Source organism: Antedon bifida, chromosome 9 (assembly GCF_963402885.1).
Source record: "Antedon bifida chromosome 9, ecAntBifi1.1, whole genome shotgun sequence".
Classification (NCBI taxonomy): domain Eukaryota; kingdom Metazoa; phylum Echinodermata; class Crinoidea; order Comatulida; family Antedonidae; genus Antedon; species Antedon bifida.
Window position 1 is genome coordinate 7,771,362 of NC_136234.1, and position 24,602 is coordinate 7,795,963.

General features: G+C 33.8%; 2 protein-coding genes across 5 annotated transcripts; both read right to left on the reverse strand.

Moving 5' to 3' along the window:
- Window positions 1–7,218: 7,218 nt before the first annotated feature.
- On the reverse strand, window positions 7,219–12,492 carry LOC144852471 (uncharacterized). 3 transcript variants are annotated; one of them, XR_013614297.1, is made up of 8 exons: window positions 12,371–12,492; window positions 12,035–12,190; window positions 11,577–11,903; window positions 10,752–10,795; window positions 10,475–10,510; window positions 10,165–10,209; window positions 10,015–10,047; window positions 9,429–9,439 (listed from the first exon to the last, which is right to left on the reverse strand). XR_013614297.1 is itself a non-coding variant. In XM_078710285.1 (6 exons), the coding sequence occupies exons 2-6, from the start codon at window positions 10,765–10,767 to the stop codon at window positions 7,257–7,259; spliced, it is 243 nt and encodes an 80-aa protein (XP_078566411.1). In that variant the 5' UTR covers window positions 10,768–10,795; window positions 11,577–11,689; the 3' UTR covers window positions 7,219–7,256. The 3 variants fall into 3 exon arrangements, 2 of the variants coding, with proteins under 2 accessions (XP_078566411.1, XP_078566410.1); XM_078710285.1 differs by lacking the exons at window positions 9,429–9,439; window positions 12,035–12,190; window positions 12,371–12,492 and adding an exon at window positions 7,219–7,369 and having other exon boundaries at window positions 11,577–11,689; XM_078710284.1 differs by lacking the exons at window positions 9,429–9,439; window positions 12,035–12,190; window positions 12,371–12,492 and adding an exon at window positions 7,219–7,369 and having other exon boundaries at window positions 10,165–10,212; window positions 11,577–11,689.
- Window positions 12,493–13,151: 659 nt separating this feature from the next.
- Window positions 13,152–23,428, reverse strand: LOC144852715 (fibrocystin-L-like). Of its 2 annotated transcripts, XR_013614324.1 has the most exons (7): window positions 23,331–23,428; window positions 22,650–22,753; window positions 21,779–21,936; window positions 20,917–21,091; window positions 20,430–20,597; window positions 13,666–13,856; window positions 13,152–13,273 (listed from the first exon to the last, which is right to left on the reverse strand). XR_013614324.1 is itself a non-coding variant. In XM_078710670.1 (6 exons), exons 5-6 carry the CDS (start codon window positions 13,826–13,828, stop codon window positions 13,254–13,256), a joined length of 183 nt encoding a protein of 60 aa, XP_078566796.1. In that variant the 5' UTR covers window positions 13,829–13,856; window positions 20,430–20,597; window positions 20,917–21,091; window positions 21,779–21,936; window positions 22,650–22,855; the 3' UTR covers window positions 13,152–13,253. The 2 variants fall into 2 exon arrangements, 1 of the variants encoding a protein (XP_078566796.1); XM_078710670.1 differs by lacking the exon at window positions 23,331–23,428 and having other exon boundaries at window positions 22,650–22,855.
- Window positions 23,429–24,602: the final 1,174 nt, after the last annotated feature.

A 24,602-nucleotide genomic window follows, 5' to 3' on the forward strand; every position in this document is an offset into this window, starting at 1 on the left:
AGATGATTTCTACTCCTTGGTCACTAGATGCCTCTTCTTCAGCTTGCTTCTCAGAATACCTGTGAACCAATTAGTTATGTTGGTTTGTAATGATATAGGAATTATAAAATATTGCTTATTGAATCGATCAAAAGATGTGTACGGCGTAACAGTTAGCGTTATTTAAATATTCCTTGTTTTTAACTATATAAATATTGACTTTTTGGAACTGAAGTTGATTTATAAAAAGCATATAGGCCTATTTACATCGTATTTGTTACATATAACCCTGAATAGTCTTTGGTTTGGTGTTTAATATAGGACATGCGAATAGATTGTACTGTATTTATTAGGTATTGGTATAAAATAGGCTAGGCCAATACTAGGATGATAGGTCCCAGCATGTAGGCTAGCCTGCTGGGCCTAAAAAAAATAAACCTTAAACCAAAATTACATTTCCTAGTTTTTAGAATGAAAGCTGTCAACAGAAAACCTAATTGAATATAGGGTCTTCGGCCTAGGCTAGCTTGATACTAGACTAACGATATAGCCTTTATAGTAATAATACTAGCCTAGCTAGGCCTATAGGCCTATAGGCCTAACCCATTCCCATAAAAGAAAGAAGAAGAAAACAGATCTGTCATATAGGCCTAGCTAGCCTAACTAGGCCTAGAGCTATAATAGACTATAGGCCTAGTAGGCCTAGAGCTAATACTAGGCCTAGGCCTATTATTATGATAGGCCTAGGCCTAGGCCTAGGCCTAGGCCTATTCTATTGTTGCAATCACTTTACCTTAAAAAAAACAATTTGTATCCAAAGCTAATTTGATACGAAGACATCCTTCCACATGCCAATAAAAAAACTACTAGCTAGGGGCCTAGGCCTAGCTAAGTATAAAAAGTGTATTGCTATACAATACAATACAACGGATAGGCCAGCTAGGCCTAGGCCTAGGCTAGGCCGAAATCAAACTTCCCCGCAGGAGGTTCGTGCAGGCCCACACTTTTTGAGACTCGTCAACTTATTGTTTAAGAATGCAGATATTTTTTGCCCCGTCGATATAAAATATTTTCCCGTAGAAGTAATTATTAGTTTATTACTAATTCTTATGTTAAGGTAGTATAAGTATAGGATTTGGTAAATCATTTAATACAAATAAATATAAGTAGAACCACCAGAACTATTTCCGCTATACAGCCCTATTTAAAAATGGCCTGGTCTAAATTAACATTCTACCTACTAGGGAACGTAGGTTGGCCGAGGCACTCTGCTTGACTTTCTAGGCCCCCCACACTACAAGTCCTAGGCCTACCCGTTAGGCCAATTTCTCTCGCGTTGTGGTAATAAGGATACGCAGCTAAAGTGAATTTCCTCCGCTACACTGAACCACGAGCTAAGCCTACATATTTACCGATACTCGTCAATTTATTTTTTTATGGCATCAATGCTACACATTTTGCCCATTGATAATACATTTTCTCGTACTAAAAGTACTTATTAATTTAATTCATTATGTCTATACTTTATTTATTTAGATATTTAGTTTCCGTTTCTTGTTGAATAAACTGCAAATAAATAAAGCTATTGTATTTCTAAAGGTTCCTTTAGCAAAATGGAATCATCTTTCCTATAGTATATAAGAATACAAAAATATTTAGGATCTCGCTATTTATCTGGGCGATGTAGTCTGTGGGGTTAAAGAATACTCGAGCGGAAGAATACAACACATAATAACCATATCTATTACCAGTAAAACAGCGTCCTCTCTTATTATTTCGCGTAGGTTTCAAATAATAACGGGGAAAAAAAGTTAAGTAATATTTAATAGCATAAGTGTGTTCCACTCATAAAAGAGTATTTAATTCCAAAATTGTAATACAGTATATCGAAAAGTTAGATTTTTATTAGTGATAGAAATTTAGTATTATTTGGATAAAATAAAACTGTAAAAACATCATTCAAAAACCATCGTGGAAAAATACTTAACCAACTTCAATTTTGTTCAAATTTGGTACAATAATTCTATATGTATTTATTTATCTTTAGTATAAAAATTGGGTAATTTACTAGAATTTTAGATGATTTGGACATTTTTTATTTTTCAAAATATGATGCCTATGGTTCTACTATACATTTACAACATTTTTTTTTACTAAAAGTGCGCCTAAGATATTTTTAAAAAAAAACTTGATACTAGTATTTTTCTTTTACATTATAACATTTGTGTAGTAAATTTTTCTTCTCATAAGCTATTATAGTGTAGGCCTACATTTATATTATAGTAGAACCGTTTAATTGGGGACAGCTCTTTTTACTATTTCGCCTTAACGTCTGTTTTTTTAACATTCGCCATTTACATTGCAAATTATAAATGGTATTATTATTTTTTAGTGGATTTAGAATAGCTAGAACATGTGTGATAGTAGTTTTGACTACACTATATCAGGGAAGAGTGAGATTAAAGCAGTCGTGAATTAAAATTTCAATAAAATTTGTCAACAAATATAATTTTACTGTTTCGCCTTAACGTCTGTTTTTTTAACATTCGCCATTTAGGCCTAGGCCTACATCGCATTATAAATGGTATTATAATTTATACTGGATTTGGAATAGCTAGAACAGTGTGTAGTTTAAACTATACTATATCAGGGGAATGAACGTGAATTAAAATGTCCATAACATTTGTCAACAAATATAATTTTGCGATTTCGCCTTAACGTCTGTTTTTTTTTACATTCGCCATTTGCATTATAAATGGTATTATTTTTATAATGGATTTGGAATAGCTAGAACATGTGTGTAGATCTTTTCCAGATGGATTTCTTTCAAACTAAATGAGGGGATCTGCTAGGTTCCCGCCCGGAGAAATAGTTTTTCTTACAAGATTTGAATAATCAACAATATCAACATTCAACAGTGTGGCGTGTTGACCGCAATGAATAACAATACCATCTTCCCCACTACACCTGCACCAACTCATTTGCATAATAACGCACGGCATACCAACTGATCAATATTTGTATAGGAGTAGCAATCAATGGGTTGGTTGGATGGCTGCTGTTGTTCATCATGTAATTCATTGTATCAGTTGTTTTGATTTCTCATGATCAATTATTCACTTAATTCATTTCATTTATTCATGATCAAACACAGTAAAATGTAGTACATGGTTTGGAATAATGTTCGTTTGTTCAAAGTTAATAATTCACACAGAAATTGTGAAATTATTTATTACAATAATGCATATGTATTTAAATAAATAGAGAGAATACACTAGCCAGGCTAGGCATCGGCATCTTTACACATTTCTATTTATTTGTTCCTAATTTTCTGACATAACTTAGGTGTTCTTAAAATTGAGGGCGCCAAACATAAAATTTACGAGATCGGAAAGAGGCGGGAAGCCAAAAAAAATGATGGTGTGCTCCCTTGCCTCTAGCACGGTAAGGCTCTCTCACAGCCTTGGGGGTACCACACATCAGATGCTTTGATGTTATTGCCTCATAATGTGTGGTGGAAAGGGGGACGTTTAAGTCTGTGAACCCCAAACACAGAAGCTCGCATAGCTTTAACTCTTTTCCACCGACCGGCATGGGGTTTGAACCCACGATAATCGTGTTCCACGACGCTCTACCAACTGAGCTATCCGGCCCTCTGGTTAATAGCAAGGTTAAAACTAGATTCGTTTCCTCAAAAGTACGTCATGAATATGCAAATTTATGACGTAACGATTAGAATGACGTAATATGAAGCGCGTATAAGACTATATACTATTGTCACCTTTTATTACTCGTGTACATTGTGGCATAACGGGTAGTGCTCTAGTAACTATCGTTTGGATTGTATTCTCTCAGCTCTACTGGCTGGGGTTCGAATCTCTACGGATTTCTTTTTTTTTTAAAATAAATATAAAATGCTTTTCTTTTATTTTGAAAGAGAGATATTTAGAGAGTCAGGTTAATTTAGAATAATATAATGTAAAAGATTAACAACATCAAAATTCAACAGTGTGGCGCGTTGACCGCCGCGAATGACTAACAATTGAATGTCAGAAAAAAAGGAATTATAGTTCTCTTCGTTACGTGTTTAGAAAAGAATTTATATCTCATCGTTGGTGGTATGTCGGCGTTGTTATGCAAATGGATTTGTACAGGTGTAGTGGGAAAGATGGTATTCCAACCGTTTAAAACCAAAATATCGGCTAAATATATTCTTTTTTGCGTTTCAACATAATTATATGTTAATGATTCCAATTACGATACAAACTTTTTTTTTATTTTGTAGGTAAATTGGCAGATATAACCCTTTTTGTCTTTCCCCTTAACGTTTTCATACCACAATCGCTGTGCTAAGGGGAATTTATTATTACCCTTAAGGCCATTTTACACTAAAAAGAGGGAAGTAAAATCAACCGATTGACCCCTATCTAAGTTTATTTTCTGTCAATCCTTAAGGCTACAATTTATATAAAACAAAATAATTAAATGGTTAAATTCTGTTTCACCAAATTTATAAATAATTCTAGGTCCTAGAGGCATGTCTTTTAATTTGTTGTCGGTGTCTTCTATTCTAGGCCTAGAAGGCCTAGCCTAGGTCTAAGTGATGCGGCCTTTGCCGCCTGGCTGGGCGTGAGGTGAGTTGGTACCAATTTTAAAAACTAGTTGCATAGGCCTAGTCAGCTAAGCTAAAAGGTTAGGCCTAGCCTATTATAGTCGCCGCATATAGTACTGTATATCGCTATTAATTAGGGCCAAAATTAAATAACTAGCCTAGGGGCCTAGCTAGGCCTATTTAGCTTATCTTTCTTAGGCTAGGCCCTAGCCTAAGCCTAGCTAGGTAGGCCTAGAATAGGCCTAGTAGATATTCGCCCAGGATTCGCGTATGGGTGTTAAACGGATGATCGGGCCCACTTTTGTATGCGCACCAAACAAAAGGAGGCCTCCAAATAGCCATAAATAAACACAGAACTAAATGGCCATTAAACTAGTTTAGTATCTAGTCAAGTATCAGCCGCGCAATGTTTATGAATATAGTAAATATTAATTAATTATTAAACAGCCGATAAATACTAATCAATGTGTCTTAATACAAAACAAATTTTACTAATCTAACATCTAGTTTTAATGATTAATTATAATAATTAATCGTATATTTCTTTTCTTATTTCTGCATATCATTATTATACATGATACCCCAAACAACAAGGCTCATCTCATAAACACAATATTTCTTGTTTTTTTAATTGTACTTCTTCATTTCTTATGCACTTGGAGTTTATAACTTGATACAGAAACCATAATCCTGTTATCGATAAAATGAATATTAATTATTAATATTGGTAATGGTAACTAATAATAAATAAACTAATTTCCAACATTTAAAAAACCACAATTTGCAGAATAAAACCAAAACGGAAACAAAACAACTTTATTTATAAAAATCACACATACTTATTGGCACATGTAAAATAAATTAAAAAAAAAAATGTACTGGCATAACTGACGGCCGCAATAACTGGTGGCTGAAATGATCCCAAAAGAGTTATGTTGTCTGGTACTCGTTGTGTTAACATTAATAATGTCTTTTTCCTTTTCATATAGGCCTAGTGTCTGATGTGTTGATGGAGTAAATGTTCTTGGGCAGCTGGTTGCAGTTTTTCTCATTTTCTATTTTTATATTGTTCTTAGTTGATGTCATATTCTAAATATGTAATTTGTATTGTCATGACGTTGAAAATATTTAAATAACAATTGTCCATGTGGTTTTTAACATCTTTAGATTCATCAGAGATTCATCTGATGTTCAAATCCAGTAAAAGTATTGGATTTTATTGATGATTTGTTCTACTGTACAATCATGTAAGAATTAGAAATCTGGCTACTCGCTCAAAGCTGCTACAGTAATGTACTGTGTTAGGAATACTATTAATTGAATCTAACATACACTGGATAGTTCCTAATTTCAGTCTGTTACAGTATTAAATTTAAGAATTTTATTAGGGAACATACTACACTAATTGTGCTTCATATTTTCATATTCATACCGGTAATTTTTTTTAAAACATTTGACGTTTTTAACATGTATGAAATCTATCTCCAGCAGGATCAATTACAGGACAATTGTTCTTGTCTTATATGTGATGATTTTTATGTATAAATAAATGATCATAATGTAAAGAAAAATAAATTAGAAACATTGACATTCTAGCTGAAATACTTTGAAATATTTAATCACTGAATAACTTAATAAATTACACTTTAATATTGTAAACATTTCCAAATTGATCAGCTTGTATTATACCATGTACCGTCAATTCTAATAGTAACCCACACTCTAATAGTAACCCCCCTTCTAGTAGTAACCCAACTTATAAGTCAATCTATAGTAATAACCCACTACTACTACTAGTAACCCATGGGGGAGGTTATTATTAGAGTCACAAAAACTATTGAAAAAATGACATTAAGACTGGTCGTTTATTATGCAGCAATATTTTGAAAATAAGGAGATAATGCATGTTGATCTCGGGAGGACTGAGTGTTTTTGAGTTTATAAAATAAAGTTCAAACAAATTTATTTATTCGTACTGTTTTATTATTTTTCTATGATTTGCTGACCGGAAAAGTTGGGGTGGGTTACTATTTTCAGGTGCCTTACTATTTACAGGTGCCTAATTTAAGATTAGTAATAATAACCCACTACTCCAATAGTAATCCCCCTTCCCCCCCCCCCCCCACTTCTAATAGTAACCCACCCTAAAAAACAATCAAAAAATAATAACCCAGGGTTACAATTAGAAGATTTACGGAATCAATTAGTTTAAACTAATTAATACATGCTATAGACTATTGTAGCCCAAATATCAAATTACACTTTTAATATTGCAAACATTTCCAAATTTATCAACTTGTAGTATATAACCATGTATCAATTAGTTTAAACTAATTAATCCATGCTATAATCTATAGACTATTGTAGCCCAAATATCGAATTACACTATTATTTATAATAATAACAGCAACCGGGAATCCACAAAATGTTAGGATTCAGCCAAGTAGCCTTTTTTGCAATTAAAATCTCATTACACGGAATCTCTTCGATGTTATAGAACACACTTCTCGTAGGCGTGTTGAATATGCGTGTAATAGCGTGTTGTATAAACGCGCCCTTAGGTGCAACAGCCTGACAAATTGATATGGTAACACTATTAAAAACAAGTATATCAATCAGAACGTTAACATACGTTATGTTATATCTATTTTCAAACCTTTTAAAATCAAAAACTCATCAGCATCATTTTTTCATTCTTAACTTTCATCCTTATAATTATCCAATTTTGAATTGAGAATCCAGGATTTGATGTCAACAATTTCGCTACCTCTTTCTTGCCTGCAAAATGAGAAAAACAAAAATGCAATTATTCTATCATCTCTTACAGATGTATTTGTCCTAAATTTGTCCTATTTTGATGTCACATAACAGCTATCCACTTGGAATCGAGAAATTGAATATTTGCGACCAACAACCGGCCCATATTTTATAATGTAAAATAAATTTAAAAAAAAAATGTACTGGCATAACTGACGGCCGCAATAACTGGTGGCTGAAATGATCCCAAAAGAGTTATGTTGTCTGGTACTCGTTGTGTTGACATTAATAATGTCTTTTTCCTTTTCATATAGGCCTAGTGTCTGATGTGTTGATGGAGTAAATGTTCTTGGGCAGCTGGTTGCAGTTTTTCTCATTTTCTATGGCTATATTGTTCTCAGTTGATGTCATATTCTAAATATGTAATTTGTATTGTCATGACGTTGAAAATATTTAAATAACAATTGTCCATGTGGTTTTTAACATCTTTAGATTCATCAGAGATTCATCTGATGTTCAAATCCAGTAAAAGTATTGGATTATTTTATTGATGATTTGTTCTACTGTACAATCATGTAAGAATTAGAAATCTGGCTACTCGCTCAAAGCTGCTACAGTAATGTACTGTGTTAGGAATACTATTAATTGAATCTAACATACACTGGATAGTTCCTAATTTCAGTCTGTTACAGTATTAAATTTAAGAATTTTATTAGGGAACATACTACACTAATTGTGCTTCATATTTTCATATTCATACCGGTAATTTTTTAAAAAACATTTGACGTTTTTTACATGTATGAAATCTATCTCCAGCAGGATCAATTACAGGACAATTGTTCTTGTCTTATATGTGATGATTTTTATGTATAAATAAATGATCATAATGTAAAGAAAAATAAATTAGAAACATTGACATTCTAGCTGAAATACTTTGAAATATTTAATCACTGAATAACTTAATAAATTACACTTTAATATTGTAAACATTTCCAAATTGATCAGCTTGTATTATACCATGTACCGTCAATTCTAATAGTAACCCACACTCTAATAGTAACCCCCCTTCTAGTAGTAACCCAACTTATAAGTCAATCTATAATAATAACCCACTACTACTACTAGTAACCCATGGGGGAGGTTATTATTAGAGTCACAAAAACTATTGAAAAAATGACATTAAGACTGGTCGTTTATTATGCAGCAATATTTTGAAAATAAGGAGATAATGCATGTTGATCTCGGGAGGACTGAGTGTTTTTGAGTTTATAAAATAAAGTTCAAAGAAATTTATTTATTCGTACTGTTTTATTATTTTTCTATGATTTGCTGACCGGAAAAGTTGGGGTGGGTTACTATTTTCAGGTGCCTTACTATTTACAGGTGCCTAATTTAAGATTAGTAATAATAACCCACTACTCCAATAGGAATCCCCCTTCCCCCCTCCCCCCCACTTCTAATAGTAACCCACCCTAAAAAACAATCAAAAAATAATAACCCAGGGTTACAATTAGAAGATTTACGGAATCAATTAGTTTAAACTAATTAATACATGCTATAGACTATTGTAGCCCAAATATCAAATTACACTTTTAATATTGCAAACATTTCCAAATTGATCAACTTGTAGTATATAACCATGTATCAATTAGTTTAAACTAATTAATCCATGCTATAATCTATAGACTATTGTAGCCCAAATATCAAATTACACTATTATTTATAATAATAACAGCAACCGGGAATCCACAAAATGTTAGGATTCAGCCAAGTAGCCTTTTTTGCAATTCAAATATCATTACACGGAATCTCTTCGATGTTATAGAACACACTTCTCGTAGGCGTGTTGAATATGCGTGTAATAGCGTGTTGTATAAACGCGCCCTTAGGTGCAACAGCCTGACAAATTGATATGGTAACACTATTAAAAACAAGTATATCAATCAGAACGTTAACATACGTTATGTTATATCTATTTTCAAACCTTTTAAAATCAAAAACTCATCAGCATCATTTTTTCATTCTTAACTTTCATCCTTATAATTATCCAATTTTGAATTGAGAATCCAGGATTTGATGTCTCTTTCTTGCCTGCAAAATGAGAAAAACAAAAATGCAATTATTCTATCATCTCTTACAGATGTATTTGTCCTAAATTTGTCCTATTTTGATGTCACATAACAGCTATCCACTTGGAATCGAGAAATTGAATATTTGCGACCAACAACCGGCCCATATTTTATAACTACTGTAGTACTGTACTTGTTCAAAAATAACACTATATTGATCTCTTTCCCTTTAATGTTCAACAATATTCCAATTAAAATGCTTAAATACAGAAGTATAGGCCTACAGGTACATATGACAACCTCAGACATCCATCCTATATTAGACTGTGTTCCAGCCCGTAAATTTTGGCACATATGGCGTTTTATACGTATAATATAATACTCAGATTTACGCACTGGGGAAATATGTGAAGAAATCGATTTGCATGCCCGCAAATATCCGATAAGAATGACGTAGGTTATCACCATATGTGCAAAATTATTTATCTTTACTATTTACGGGCTGGAACCCAGTCTAATCATATATATGCACTGCTCTTTAACCAATTGAATGCTCTTTGGCATGTGAAGAACGAACCTTTTTAAATATAAACTTACCTGTGAGATCGTCATGGTTGTATAGGTCATCTCCTATAGTAGTAAACAAAAACAATTTATAACATTAATATTTTATACATTTTCGTTCTTGATACATTGTACATTTGTGTTTTCAAATGTTTTGCTGCTAATATTGTAGTATAGACTTACCTGATGTTGTGGCAATTTCTAGTTGTCCATAACTATCAGCATCATCTGCTGATAAACAACAATAAAATGTTAAGAATGTAATGTTTACGAAAATCTAATTTGTGTCTGATAAGTGCCATTTCCGGCATCTACAGTTGCACAACTCTTAAACATTTCTTATGACACAGGGACAGATTGGAATGGAAAATGGGACATGGATTAATTAATTTTAACACTAAAAAAGAACTTCATAGAAAGAGTCAATCTTAATTTCACCTCACCTCAGCACCAGCTGGTATAGATTTTTATTAGTAATGTTTTATAAGCTTACCTGTGATGTTTTCTTCTTCTTTAAAAGTTTCATCTGCTGATCAATAATAAAAGAAAAGTTAACAATTTAATATATTCCTAATATCTATCTGTACATTAAGTACTTTGATTGCACTGATTGCATTGAAGAACTTAAGATCTACCATAAAATTTTTTTCCATGTTTAAAACAACAAATATATGGTCTTGATTTTATGGCACTCTGGAATTGTCTCTTCTATTAGCAAAAGAAGTATTCTCATTTTACATACTTTGTTTATAAACTATATTAAAGCTTACCTGTAAAAGTATTCATTTCTACTTCTAGGCTTCTGGGTTATCTCCTATAGAAAAACACAATAAAATAAGTTTTTCTTATTCTTCTTACCTGTACAAGTGTTGCCACTTGTTAATTTGACAAAATTTGCTGATTTTTCAATTACCTACTGGCAGAACAGGTAAGTAAAAGATATGTACTGTGTGGGTAATAAGCTGTACGGACTATATAAAGGGCAGGAAATATTTTGAGATAATCTAGGTTTTGGCGAGATTCTGGTTTTTAAGGTGTTTATGCTTTGTGAGAGTGAAGTTTGCATTGTACCAGCAACAATGCCTATTTTTTTTTTAAAAAGATGTGCCGTGTTTAAATCGTTTTCACCCGCTACAGCAATTGCATTATAATTCTTCAAGGTTGATATGTCCTTGGCTATTGGCTTGTCTTTAATTTGAGGCGATTTATACAGCCGATGAAATCAAATTTGAAAGTAGTCTGTAATTGGATTTTTATGGGAGTGTCGACTTGTAGGTACTTTTGGCTAGTCTTCAACATAAGTTGCTCTTAGAGTGGATACAATAGTCTACAATTGAAGATGCTTTTAAAATTGGGGTAGGGGAAGTATTAATAGAAGGTAGTGGGTTAAATAGAGGGAGACCTGCATTGAATATTTGAAATGGACTGTAGTCTTCAAAAAGAAGTTGCTCTTAGATTGGATACATCACTAGTCTACAATTGATGGTGATTTTTGAATTATAATGCAGTATTAAATAGAAGATGGATGGTTAATTAGAGAGAGAACTGCATTGACAATTTGAAAATGACTTATAATTAATTAAAAAATCACCAACCTTGGAATCCAGATGTTCTGCAATATCCGTTGTAAAATCTTCAATTAGATTAAACTGAACATTAAATTTCTCCAAAACTTTTACTGTTGATCTGCGATTGATATGTGGAAAACACCCTCAATGACAGAAAACTCTGTTGAGTTGATACCTTCTAGCGTGGATGAGTTGGAATAAACAATGCTGAATTCAAAGAAGTAACCACTTCCCGACAGATTGGCCCAGCCATGGATTATATCTACAGTGTTGTTGTTGACGAGCTCTGCATCAGATACTCCTGGGCATTTTCCATGGATGTGAAGAATGTCCCAGATTTTGCACAATTTCAGCCTGAAAAAATCAAAAAATCATTGAATAATTCCTTTTTTTCGTAGAATATTTGTATCAAACCTATGGTGTATTACCAAAGCTTGATAGCCTACAGTATATTGGAGTTTAGAAAGAATTGTGTTAAAACCTACACTGGTATCCAATATAGAGATGCAAGGCTGAACCTCAAATGGATGGTTCTCCATAGCATCAGCCTTAAACGTATACTCATTGTGCTTTGGAATTGATAGATGATTTCTACTCCTTGGTCACTAGATGCCTCTTCTTCAGCTTGCTTCTCAGAATACCTGTGAACCAATTAGTTATGTTGGTTTGTAATGATATAGGCATTATGGTTATGTTTGTTGCACGCCACACATGAGAATACAATTTAAGACTTTGGACAAGACGATACAAGCCAGTTCTATACTACAGTAACTCTACAGAAAACTCTACTTCAACTCATTACTTCTTAAAATGTGACTTACGTTTCATTGCCTGTACTTGGACCTCCTGTTGTATTTGTTGCTCTCACACCCCTTGTTGGGTCTTCAGCTGGGGGAGAAGGATCGGTCATTGCTAATAACCTCAACTTCAAGACTCTCGTACAAAGTACCGGTTTGTGCTGCATTAACAATTTCTGCTTGAAGGTTAACTAACTCATCATGTTCAAGGGTTGAATTGCCTGTAAGGAAAAAATATTAATTATTGTTTACATATTAAAAGAATAGGTAATTAAATAAAATTCAACTCATTTCTAAACATATGAAACTGAAAAAAGAAGAAATCTGGATAGATTATGTGATACTTTAATATGGTTAAAGAAAGCTATTTACTTATTATATATACCAAACTGGCAAGATTGTTAACAAGATCTTCTTCATAGAAAACATCAACAGGAGCCACACCAAAGTCAACCATTATAACCGGTGTAGTGATGATGTCAATTGGGTCACTACCACGTATAAGTATCCAAAGAGTCTGCCAATCGCGATCAAAATAGTTCTCGCCATAAATGCTGGAGTCAGGAGTTGGCATGAACTGATCGTTTGGATCTTCTGGAACCCATATTTCTCTTTCTATTAATGGCAATGATGTCGAAAGAGTTGACAATTTTAAATATCTTGGACTTACATTTGATTCACTTATGTCATGGAAACAGCATGTTGAACAAGTAGCTTCTAGAGTATCACAACGTATCGGTATTATTCGTAGATTAAGATATTATATTCCAAATTTTGCTTTAAGACTACTTGCTAATGCAATAATATTACCTTGTTTTGATTACTGTAGTAATGTTTGGTCAAATTGTAACTTAGAACTTGTTAATCGTCTTCAAGTACTTCAAAATAGAGTAGCTAGAATCATTCTTTATGCTGATATGTACACCCCTATAACAGAATTGATGTCCTCACTAAAATGGAAGAGTGTCCATAACAGATGGGAAAATGATTTATTAATTATGCTATTTAAATGCCTACAGGGTTTAGCACCATCTTATTTAACAAATCTATTCAAATTTATGGACACTTTTCACACAAAAAATACAAGAAGTCAATCAACAAAAACTCTAAATGTTCCAGCATGGAACAATATTTATGGAAAGAGAATGTTTAACTATAGAGCATCAACCTTATGGAATAATCTTCCTGTACATATCCGTAAAAATTTTCGGTGAATGGACTGGTCTTGTTTCAAGAGTGCAACTTTAATAGGAGGAAAGATTTAGGGAAGAATCACAGTTTACAAAAGCTAAAATTCAACATTAAAGCAGACAACCAACCTTTATGTGGACATTTTTCATCATAAGGAATTTTAAGTCCACGTCTCGGATCTCTATCCCACTCGTATGGAGAATCAGGAATAACATAACCAGGCCGTGATCCTCCTAGAATTCCACCATCTTCATCTCTGATCATTGCTTTCTTAAATGCATCACAATCCATCTCCACGCAATCAGAAAGATTAACTTTACTGTTAAGATTAAATGAAAAGTGTAATGTATTGAACTTGATTAATATTACTTGCTACCAATTATTTAAACTTCCTTCACCTGTTACCATATATATTATGTTAACCCACTTCTATATAACCCTGGCTACTTAATGGTCACTAATGGCTAAAGTAGACCCTCTGCTTAGACCACTAAACATTCCACCTTGACAGATTAATTACCCATTACCGATATTGTTATTATAATATATAGTAAATGTAGAATAAAGAATAAACACTTCAGTGCTAGCTTTCAACTATAACAGAACTTGTCTCTCTCTCACTTATTTGTATTGTAAATCGGTACATTACACTACAGTGGCGACGAGAATGGCCCTTATTGGCAAAATTGAAGAATTTATTGAAGGAAGGGAAGATTGGTCACAGTTTGTTGAGCGTTTAGACTTTAGACTAGAGTCTGAGGAAGAAGAAGAACAACAGACAGAAGAAGAAGACTATATAAGGAAGTGCTTCCAGCATCTTTTATAGAAGACAATAACTACTATGTCCAGTAGTCATTAAGTTGATTAAGTTATGTCTTGATGTTTGATTTTAATTTTAAATGTAAATAGGTTGGGTAATCATCAGGAATAGTCCTGAACAGGGAGATGAGCGCCCCTGCCCACCGATGAGTTTCGGGATCCCTTTGACCCGGAGGGAGAGTACCCGTCAGGGTTACAGGTCCCAGGTTTTTAGTTGTTTTTAAAATTAATTAGTGTTCCATGACCTTCTCATCAAAATTAACGTCTCTCATAAAATTAAGAAAAGTTGTGCTATGTCAACATAATGTCAATGACGGCGAAATGTCCCCAATATTGGGGATAGCTATGAAAACAAATAAGTAAGTAAGTAACTTGTATTTCAAGGCAAAAGAAATTACTACAGAGGAGAAGAAACAAGCAACACTGTTAACAGTTATTGGCCTATCATCTTATAAGCTTTTACGAAATTTGGTTACACCAGAAAAACCCAAGGATAAAACATTCGATGAGCTGGTAACAGCTATGAATGGGCATCACAGTCCATGTGCCTAGTGAAATTGTACAGCGATACAAATTCAACTCACGCTTTCGACGTGATAATGAAACAGTGCCTGAATTTATGGCATCGCTTCGATCGATGGCAGAATTCTGTAACTTTGGAGCCTCGCTCAATACAATGTTACGAGATCATCTAGTTTTTGGCGTCCGTAATCACGGAATTTGGTCTTTTGGCAGAAAAAGCACTGACACTGGAAAAAGCTGTTGAAATTGCAACTAGCATCGAAACTGCAACAAGAAATGTAAGAGATCTGGCGCAGCCAACCTCTGCAGCTGCAGTTGAAAATGTAAACAAAATTGCTTACAAAAAGAAGTCAAAATTTACGGAATTGTTCAAAAAATGTCCAAAATTTCCACTTTTTAAACTTCAAGAATTATGCTATAATATTGCCATTTATGCACATATATTATGGTAACATCATCTTATAAAGCCATAGTAACTAGTTGTGTAAAAAAATAAAAAGGTCTAAATTTTGACATTTTTCGAAAAATTCACTGCGGGGGACCAAAGGAATTTTTTAGAAAAATTGCCAAATTTTCTTCTTTTTAAAATTCAATAAGTATGCTATAATATTGCAATTTATGCACATATATTGTGTTAACATCATCTTATGGAGACATAAAAACTAGTTAAGTCAAAAAATAAAAGGGATGCCCCCGCACTTGTCCAATTTTATACTAGTATCATTAGACCAATATTAGAATATGCGGCCCCAGTTTGGGGATCAAATATTACGAAGCAACAGAATCAACAACTTGAACAAATTCAGAGAAGGGCCTTTAAATGTATTTTTCCGCATGCTACTTATTCCGATGCCCGCAGCTTCCTTGGTTTTTCTACCTTAGAAGACCGCCGTGTTCGACTGTGCAAGGATTTTTTTGTTAAAATCAAAGACCCCAGTCACAGATTGAATCATTTGTTACCGGAGGCTCCTTCTGCTGCTTATAATCTTAGAAGACTCCGTGAGTTCTGTATCCCTAGAGTTAAAACTAACCGTTCAAAAACGTTTATTATTAATCACGGATTATTCCAAAAATGGTAAACATTTTGTGTTATGTTTCCGCGACCTTCCGTACCTTTGTGTGTAAATATTATTGAAAATTTTTGAAGTTTTTAACTTTTTTTAAATTTGTAAACATTTTTAATACTTTTAAATTTTTATCCTGCAGGCCTATGTCTTTAACTATTTGAATTTTATATTTATTGTTTTTATAATAAGTGATTTTTTATTGTAATTTTGTTTTAATTTTTTGATTGTATGTTCTACATTTCTGAATGTCTTTTATATTTGTATATTGCATTTTATTTTTCTGAGTGAAACGCTTTTGTTAAACTTCAATCTTTCGTTTGATTGCAATAAAGTTCTATTCGTATTCGTATTCGTAAGTATTTGGCCATTTTTCGAAAATTTCACTGCTGGGGACCGAAAGAATTTTTCGAAAATTTGCAAATGTTCACTTTTTAATATCCAATAATTATGCTATTATATTGTCATTTATGTATATATATTGTGTTAACATCATCTTATAGAGCCATAGTAACTAGTTATGTAAACAAATAAAAGGGTCGAAATTTTGCCATTTTTCGAAAATTTCAATGCGGGGGAAAAAAGGATTTATTTCGAAAAATGGCAAAAAAATTCGATAATTATGCTATAATATTGCAATTTATGCACATATATTGTGTTAACATAATCTTATGAAGCCATAAAAACTAGTTATGTCAAATACAAATAAGAAGTCGAAACCATGTTTTCGCTGTGGAAAGAATAACCATTTGCCAGACAAATGTTATTTTAAGCAACCTTCGTCAGTTAAGCTACGTACGTACACTGGACAAATAATGGATGTTTTGGGTAAAATTAATGCTGAAGTTACATACCAGAGTACTACTACAATATTACCGTTAACGATTGTGCGAACAGATGGACCTACCCTAATTGGTCGAGACTGGCTTCAGTTTATAAAGTTGGACTGGCAACAAATCAAGGTAATAAACCAATTAGATTTAAGTTCACTGCTTGGTAAATACCAAGAAATATTTAAAGATGAACTAGGTACCCTTAAGGGTACTGAAGCAAAAATGTATGTTGATAAAGAGACAATGCCAAAATTTTGCAAAGCCAGAAATGTTCCGTATGCTTTGCGACAGAAAGTAGATGACTAACTTGATCGCTTACAACGAGAAGGCATTATTGAACCTATACAGTTTTCAGACTGGGCTGCACCAATAGTTCCGGTACTTAAGGCAGATAAATCTACCATTAGGATCTGTGGTGACTACAAAATTACTGTAAATAAAGCAGCCAAAGTTGATCAGTATCCTTTGCCCCGAAGAAAAATTTACTAAATTGGACATATATGTCACAAGCGTACCAACAATTACTCTTGGATAAAGATTCTCGAAAATATGTTGTAATCAACACTCAAAAGGGACTTTACAATATACACGGTTGCCGTTTGGAGTCTCTTCAGCACCAGCGATTTTCCAGCATGTCATGGAAGGACTATTACAAGGAGTTAAAGGTGTTACAGTATACCTGGACGATATATTAATTACAGGAAAGAATGACTTTGAGCATTTCGAAACTCTTGAAACCGTCCTAAAGCGACTGGCAGATGCTGGACTTCGTCTAAAAAAGAGTAAGTGTGTTTTTATGGTTAAATCTGTTGGTTATTTGGGACACCTGATCGACAAAGAGGGATTGCATCCCACAAACGCCAAAGTGAGAGCAATTAAAGATGCTCCAGCGTCTCAAAACTTGACAGAACTGAGAGCTTATTTGGGATTATTATCTTATTATGAAGTTTTTACCAAACTTATCCAACACACTTAATTGCTCTGTTATATGCCTTACTTCGTAAGGATAAAGCTTTGAACTGGACAAATTTAGAACAATCTACTTTTGATAAATCAAAGGAATTGCTACTTTCCTGCAGAGTACTTGCACATTATGATCCAAAAAAGGAAATAATATTATCGTGTGATGCATCTCAATATGGAATTGGGGCTGTGTTAGCACATCGACAAAGTGACGGTACAGGAAGACCAATCGCATTTGCATCTAGAACACTTGCAGAAGCGGAAAAAAAGTATTCGCAAATTGAGAAAGAAGGTTTGGCATGCGTTTTCGGGGTAACGCGATTTCAGTCTTACATTTATGGTAGACATTTCACATTGGTAACAGACCATAAGCCATTGCTGGGTCTTATTAATGAGGACAGACTTGTGCCCAGCCAAGCATCAGCTAGAATCCAACGTTTATGGGCACTGAAATTAGGTACATACAAATATACATTAAGATTCAAACTGACAAAGTCCCATGCCAATGCGGATGCCTTAAGCAGATTACCATTGCCAGGAAAACCAGAATCAATTCCACAACCTGCCGAAACTGTTCTATTGATGGAGCCAATGAACCAAGGTTGGACGGTTAAAGATCCAACACTTTCTCGAGTTCTTTACTACATTGAAAAGGGTTGGCCCAATACTAATCCAAAAATTGAAAACTTGCAACCATATTGGATGGATCTGACAAAGAGAACTCTCTACACAAGATGGATGTATTTTGTGGGAAAATAGAATTGTTGTTCCACAGCCTGGTAGAAAACAGTTGCTACAAGCACTACATGACGGTCATACTGGAATTGTCAGAATGAAAAGTTTTGCTCGGGATTCGTTATGGTGGCCTAATATGGACAAAGACATATCAAAGCCAATCCAATCAAACTTTACCACCTAAAGCACCATTGCACCCATGGAATTGGCCAAATAGACCATGGTCACGATTAAATATCGACTGTGCTGGACCATTTATTGGAAAAATGTTTTCAATACGATGCATACTCAAAATGGCTTGAGGTAATTCCGGTAAATTCCTCAACGACAAATACCACAGTGGATAAGCTCAGGCTTATATTTGCATCGCATGGATTGCCAGATAAAATAGTATCCGACAATGGAACATGTTTCACCAGTGATGAATTTCATACATTCGTAAAGCGAAATGGAATAAGACATTCTTTAACAGCCCCATATCACCCATCATCGAATGGTCTTGCGGAACGTGCTGTACGCACATTTAAAGAAACAATGAAACGTACGAAAGATGGATATATCGAAACAAAAGTCGCAAGATTCTTATGTTGTAATTTGTATGTTCTTGTTATCAGTTTCTTGTTTTTAGGACCCAAGTGGAAATAAGTTTTTAACTTTTCTTGGCATTCCTTGTAATCAAGGCCTGTTTTTTCCGTGCAATTGTTTTTCTATTTTCTATGTATTATATTTTATTGTTTTTTAACCTTGATTACCAAATAAAGTTAAAAAAAAAAACAATTCAAGATTCCTATTTAAATATAGAAATACACCTCATAGCACAACTGGCAAAACACCAGCAGAATTACTGAATGGCCGAAAATTGAAAACGCATTTTGATCTTTTACACCCTTATCAAGCAGATCGTGTTATCACTCAACTTGAAAAACAGAAATTAGCCCATGATCGTCATGCAAAGAACGCACTTTTGCAGAAGGAGAGTAGGTGTATATAAAGAACTTTAGAGGACAAAATCTGAAATGGTTACCCGGAACAATAATATTAAAATCCGGTCGCATCTCATTCAAGACAAAACTAGAAGATGGACGAGTTTGTCGTCGTCATGCCGACCATATCAGGAAGCGTTATAGGCCTGTTCAAACTCAGGATAAACAGCTTACAAACAAAGATGATCCTCCACAATTACCTCCAATGCTCATTAATCCAAATCTGAACAGTGGAAACATCACAATCGACTGTCGAAGCACAGTCTATTACTGCTCAGCGAAGAGTATACCTTACTCGCGATAGAAAACCGCCGGAAAGATATGGACATTTTTAATAACTGAAATATAGAAACTTTTATGGACATTATTACTGGACAATTTAAAATGTTGATCTTATGTTTTACTTTATACAGTGCATTATACCATATACATTTAAAGTGTTATTAAACCATAACTTAGTACAGTGCTGCTTTGATTCAATTATAAATGAATAGCTTAGAATTGTTTATAATAGAAGGGAGGGAATGTAATGTATTGAACTTGATTAATATTACTTGCTACCAATTATTTATACTTCCTTCACCTGTTACCATATATATTATGTTAACCCACTTCTATATAACCCTGGCTACTTAATGGTCACTAATGGCTAAAGTAGACCCCTCTGCTGAGACCACTAAACATTCCACCTTGACAGATTAATTACCCATTACCGATATTGTTATTATATATAGTAGATGTAGAATAAAGAATAAACACTTCAGTGCTAGCTTTCAACTATAACAGAACTTGTCTCTCTCTCACTTATTTGTATTGTAAATCGGTACATTACAAAAAGTATTGTAGGTAAGTGTACTAGGTTGATGAAAATAATGCAACTAGCAAGTAAGGATACACAATGATTTACATTTACGTAACTTGGATAAATGCAAGTGGTCCGTAGATATATAGGATAAATACTATTAGTACTTACCCTAAATTAGGTATATGTATGTAAACCCTGTTCTTGTCTCTGACTGTTACCTTCTTTGTACAGTACCTACAGCGGACATTGGGTGGATACCATCATCATTTGATGGATTGGTCATAGTAGCGTAATGATCTTTCTTACACGCAGTATCAAAATGAGCGAATGTGACATCTATTGATAAGAAAGAGCAAAATACCTTTATTTGTAAATAAATAAGTATGTTGAAATATATTCATTTGGTAAGTTTCACCAAAAATGTATTCCGATATTAAAGACATATTTTATGATAAAACAGTACTAAGGGACAACCTCAACATTACAGTGGTGATAACTTGGATACAATGGCAATTTTATGTTATCCAAATAAGCATTCAGCTTCATGTGTAAACAGTATGAGTATGCATTTCCTGCAATAGAACTCAACTGGTTTGTCCAAGTAAGGACTAGGTTTGTCCAAGTAAGGACCAGATTATGTCATGCTTTTACATACCTTGCAATCTTGTGTTTCCAGCAATAGCTGGGTAATTATGTATACCATGAAATGGAAAAAATGGAGCACCATTATCACCAGACATGAAATTTGCCCTCACGTATCCAGCATTTCCATTGTCTGGACCACAAGGTGCACACTGTTTTGCACTTTGACCTGCATTCTCCGGTTGATTCTGAAATATTTACATGAAAATGTTAATGGGAAAATGTAATATTTTAATCAGAATTTATAAATTACGTGACTGATTACACAATGGAATGGCATTATCAGTACACGTTAAGAAAAAGAAGGTAGAAGAGTAAGAAAGTCCTTTGACAAATTTCCTTATGAAAGTCAAGTATGCATATATAATATCTATACATTGATTTTATTTGACAGAATGCAAAATATAGTTCCCCAAACTGACAAAATAATAACATTTGAAAAACAGAAATAAAATCTTTTAAAATGAATAATAAAAATGTTCATATTTATTGAAAATTTTTATATTTTTTTTTTGGTGTCTTTTTTGGGTTTCCCACTTTTATTTCATCGTCATTAACATTGTTCCATTCATCATGATTTTTACATTTATACATTATCTAATCTAATTCATCATAATTGCTTAATTACAGTATTCAGTTTGTAACATGCTACAAATGTTTATATTCTTACTGAACCTACCTGTAACTCATCGCAATCAAAGAACAGGCTTGTACCAATTATAAACGATGACTACATTCTCACACATACTTATCAACAGCTTCATGACTAAGAGAAGATGGCCCAATGACAAATGGCATCACCCCAATGTTGTTGTCTAAAATCTAAAATGTAAGTTACTATATAAGGAAAAGAGAAGTATTTTGGTATTGCTTACCTGCTCCAACTGTGTGGTGAATTACATTATCCTGAATTGCATCCAGATAGCAGGACTGAAGCCATTATGAAATGTATATTCACGTACAAACGATGGACTTTCTACAGTAACTTCTCCAATATCCAAGAAAGCAACTGAATAATGTGGCTCATAATAATCTGAAACAAATAAATAAGTGTCACTATCGAATGAATAAGTGCCAGACAAAAACCTCAGGGAAAAAAAAGTTACAATTACAGAACTAACACTTTCCAATGTAAGAATGTTCCTTTATAGAAGTATTTTAACACAACCTGTGTTATTATAATGTATTATTCTGGTCCTCAAGCTTTACTGGAAACTGAGGAAATTCGGATTAGGCCCTCCACGGACCCTCGACAGCCAGCAGTGCAGCGCCTACCAGATCAGCACACCGGGAGACAATCCCCTACTTTTTTCAAACAGTGTACCACGTTCTTTAATGTGCACTGTTAAGTACACAGGACCAACGGCTTTACATCTCATCCGAAGAATAAGGCAATGAGAGTAAAGCATCCTGCCTAAGGAACCATGGTGGTCTATTTATAATTATTTTCTCTCAATCTAATAACAATCATTGCCATGATTCAATAAATTGTTTATTAATTAAAAATATAAAAATCATCACCATTAATGACCAGAAATAATGAGTGATAGAGCTGATAATGTTAGTTTTCCCAACGATTATATAATCTTAAGTTTCCAAAGAAGGAAAGAAGGCAAATAAAGAGAATGCTAGAAGTTTGGACTGGCAAACAGTTTAGTGTACACATAAACAGTAGTTACTGGCACTGTATACTTCAACACAAAGAATAATTATTCTAAATATTTATTTCTTAGGCTTAATACTTACAATAGTTGATTAGATCCACTGCTAGCACTCTTCTTCCTTAGATTCATTCGCATAGTCTGACATTTTAACTTAAGGTACCTTCTCTGTGGGTGCTCAAATGAAAACTGTCAATGGATGTCAAAGGTTGAAAAAGCAATGCGTTGCTCAATTTCTAAACAATGACCCTGTTGTACACACATTTGACTGGATATTTGTTTAATTAATGTACAGTATGTATATGCATGTATGAACATGCTCGCCTGCATCTTAAATTGAGAGGATCTGTGTGTGTAGCATCCAATAAGAATTTAGTGAAGTTCGAGAAGCTGGGAAGAGCAACCCTGTGTTGATCTGGGCCTCCGTGGATAAATTGAACTTATTATACCTATTCATGGTAACAGTAACGTTTGTTGCTCTTAGAGTGGATACGGTAGTCTACAATTGAAGATGCTTTTAAAATTGGGGTAGGGGGAAGTATTAATAGAAGGTAGTGGGTTAAATAGAGGGAGACCTGCATTGAAAATTTGAAATGGACTGTAGTCTTCAAAAAGAAGTTGCTCTTAGATTGGATACACTAGTCTACAATTGATGGTGATTTTAGAATTATAATGCAGTATTAAATAGAAGATGGATGGTTAATTAGAGAGAAAAACTGCATTGACAATTTGAAAATGACTTATAATTAATTAAAAAATCACCAACCTTGGAATCCAGATGTTCTGCAATATCCATTGTAAAATCTTCAATTAGATTAAACTGAACATCAAATTTCTCAACAACTTTTAGTGTTGATCTGCGATTGATATGTGGAAAACACCCTCAATGACAGAAAACTCTGTTGAGTTGATACCTTCTAGCGTGGATGAGTTGGAATAAACAATGCTGAATTTAAAGAAGTAACCACTTCCTGACAGATTAATGGCAAGATCAGTGAAGTTGGCCCAGCCATGGATTATATCTACAGTGTTGTTGCTGACGAGCTCTGCATCAGATACTCCTGGGCATTTTCCATGGATGTAAAAATCATTGAATAATTCCTTTTTTTTCGTAGAATATTTGTATCAAACCTATGGTGTATTACCACAGCTTGATAGCCTATATTGGAGTTTAGAAAGAATTGTGTTAAATCTACACTGGTATCCAATATAGAGATGCAAGGTTGAATCTCAAATAGCATCAGCCGTTGTAAACGTATACTCATTGTGCTTGAGAATTGATAGATGATTTCTACTCCTGGGTCACTAGATGCCTCTTCTTCAGCTTGCTTCTCAGAATACCTGTGAACCAATTAGTTATGTTGTTTTGTAATGATATAGGCATTATGGTTATGTTCGTTACAAGCCACACATGAGAATACAATTTAAGACTTTGGACAAGACGATACAAGCCAGTTCTTTACAACAGTAACTCTACAGAAAACTCTACTTCAACTCATTACTTCTTAAATGTGACTTACGTTTTATTGCCTGTACTTGGACCTCCTGTTGTATTTGTTGCTCTCACACCCCTTGTTGGGTCTTCGGCTGGGGGAGAAGGATCGGTCATTGCTAATAACCTCAACTTCAAGACTCTCGTACAAAGTACCGGTTTGTGCTGCATTAACAATTTCTGCTTGAAGGTTAACTAACTCATCATGTTCTAGGGTTGAATTGCCTGTAAGGAAGAAATGTTAATTATTGTTTAGATATTAAAAGAATAGGCAATGAAATAAAATTCAACTCATTTCTAAACATATAAAACTGAAAAAAGAAGAAATCTGGATAGATTATGTGATACTTTAATATGGTTAAAGAAAGCTATTTACTTACTGTATTATATATACCAAACTGGCAAGATTGTTAACAAGATCTTCTTCATAGAAGTCATCAACATCAACAGAAGCCACACCAACGTCAACCATTATAACCGGTGTAGTGATGATGTCAATTGGGTCACTACCACGTATAAGTATCCAAAGAGTCTGCCAATCGCGAT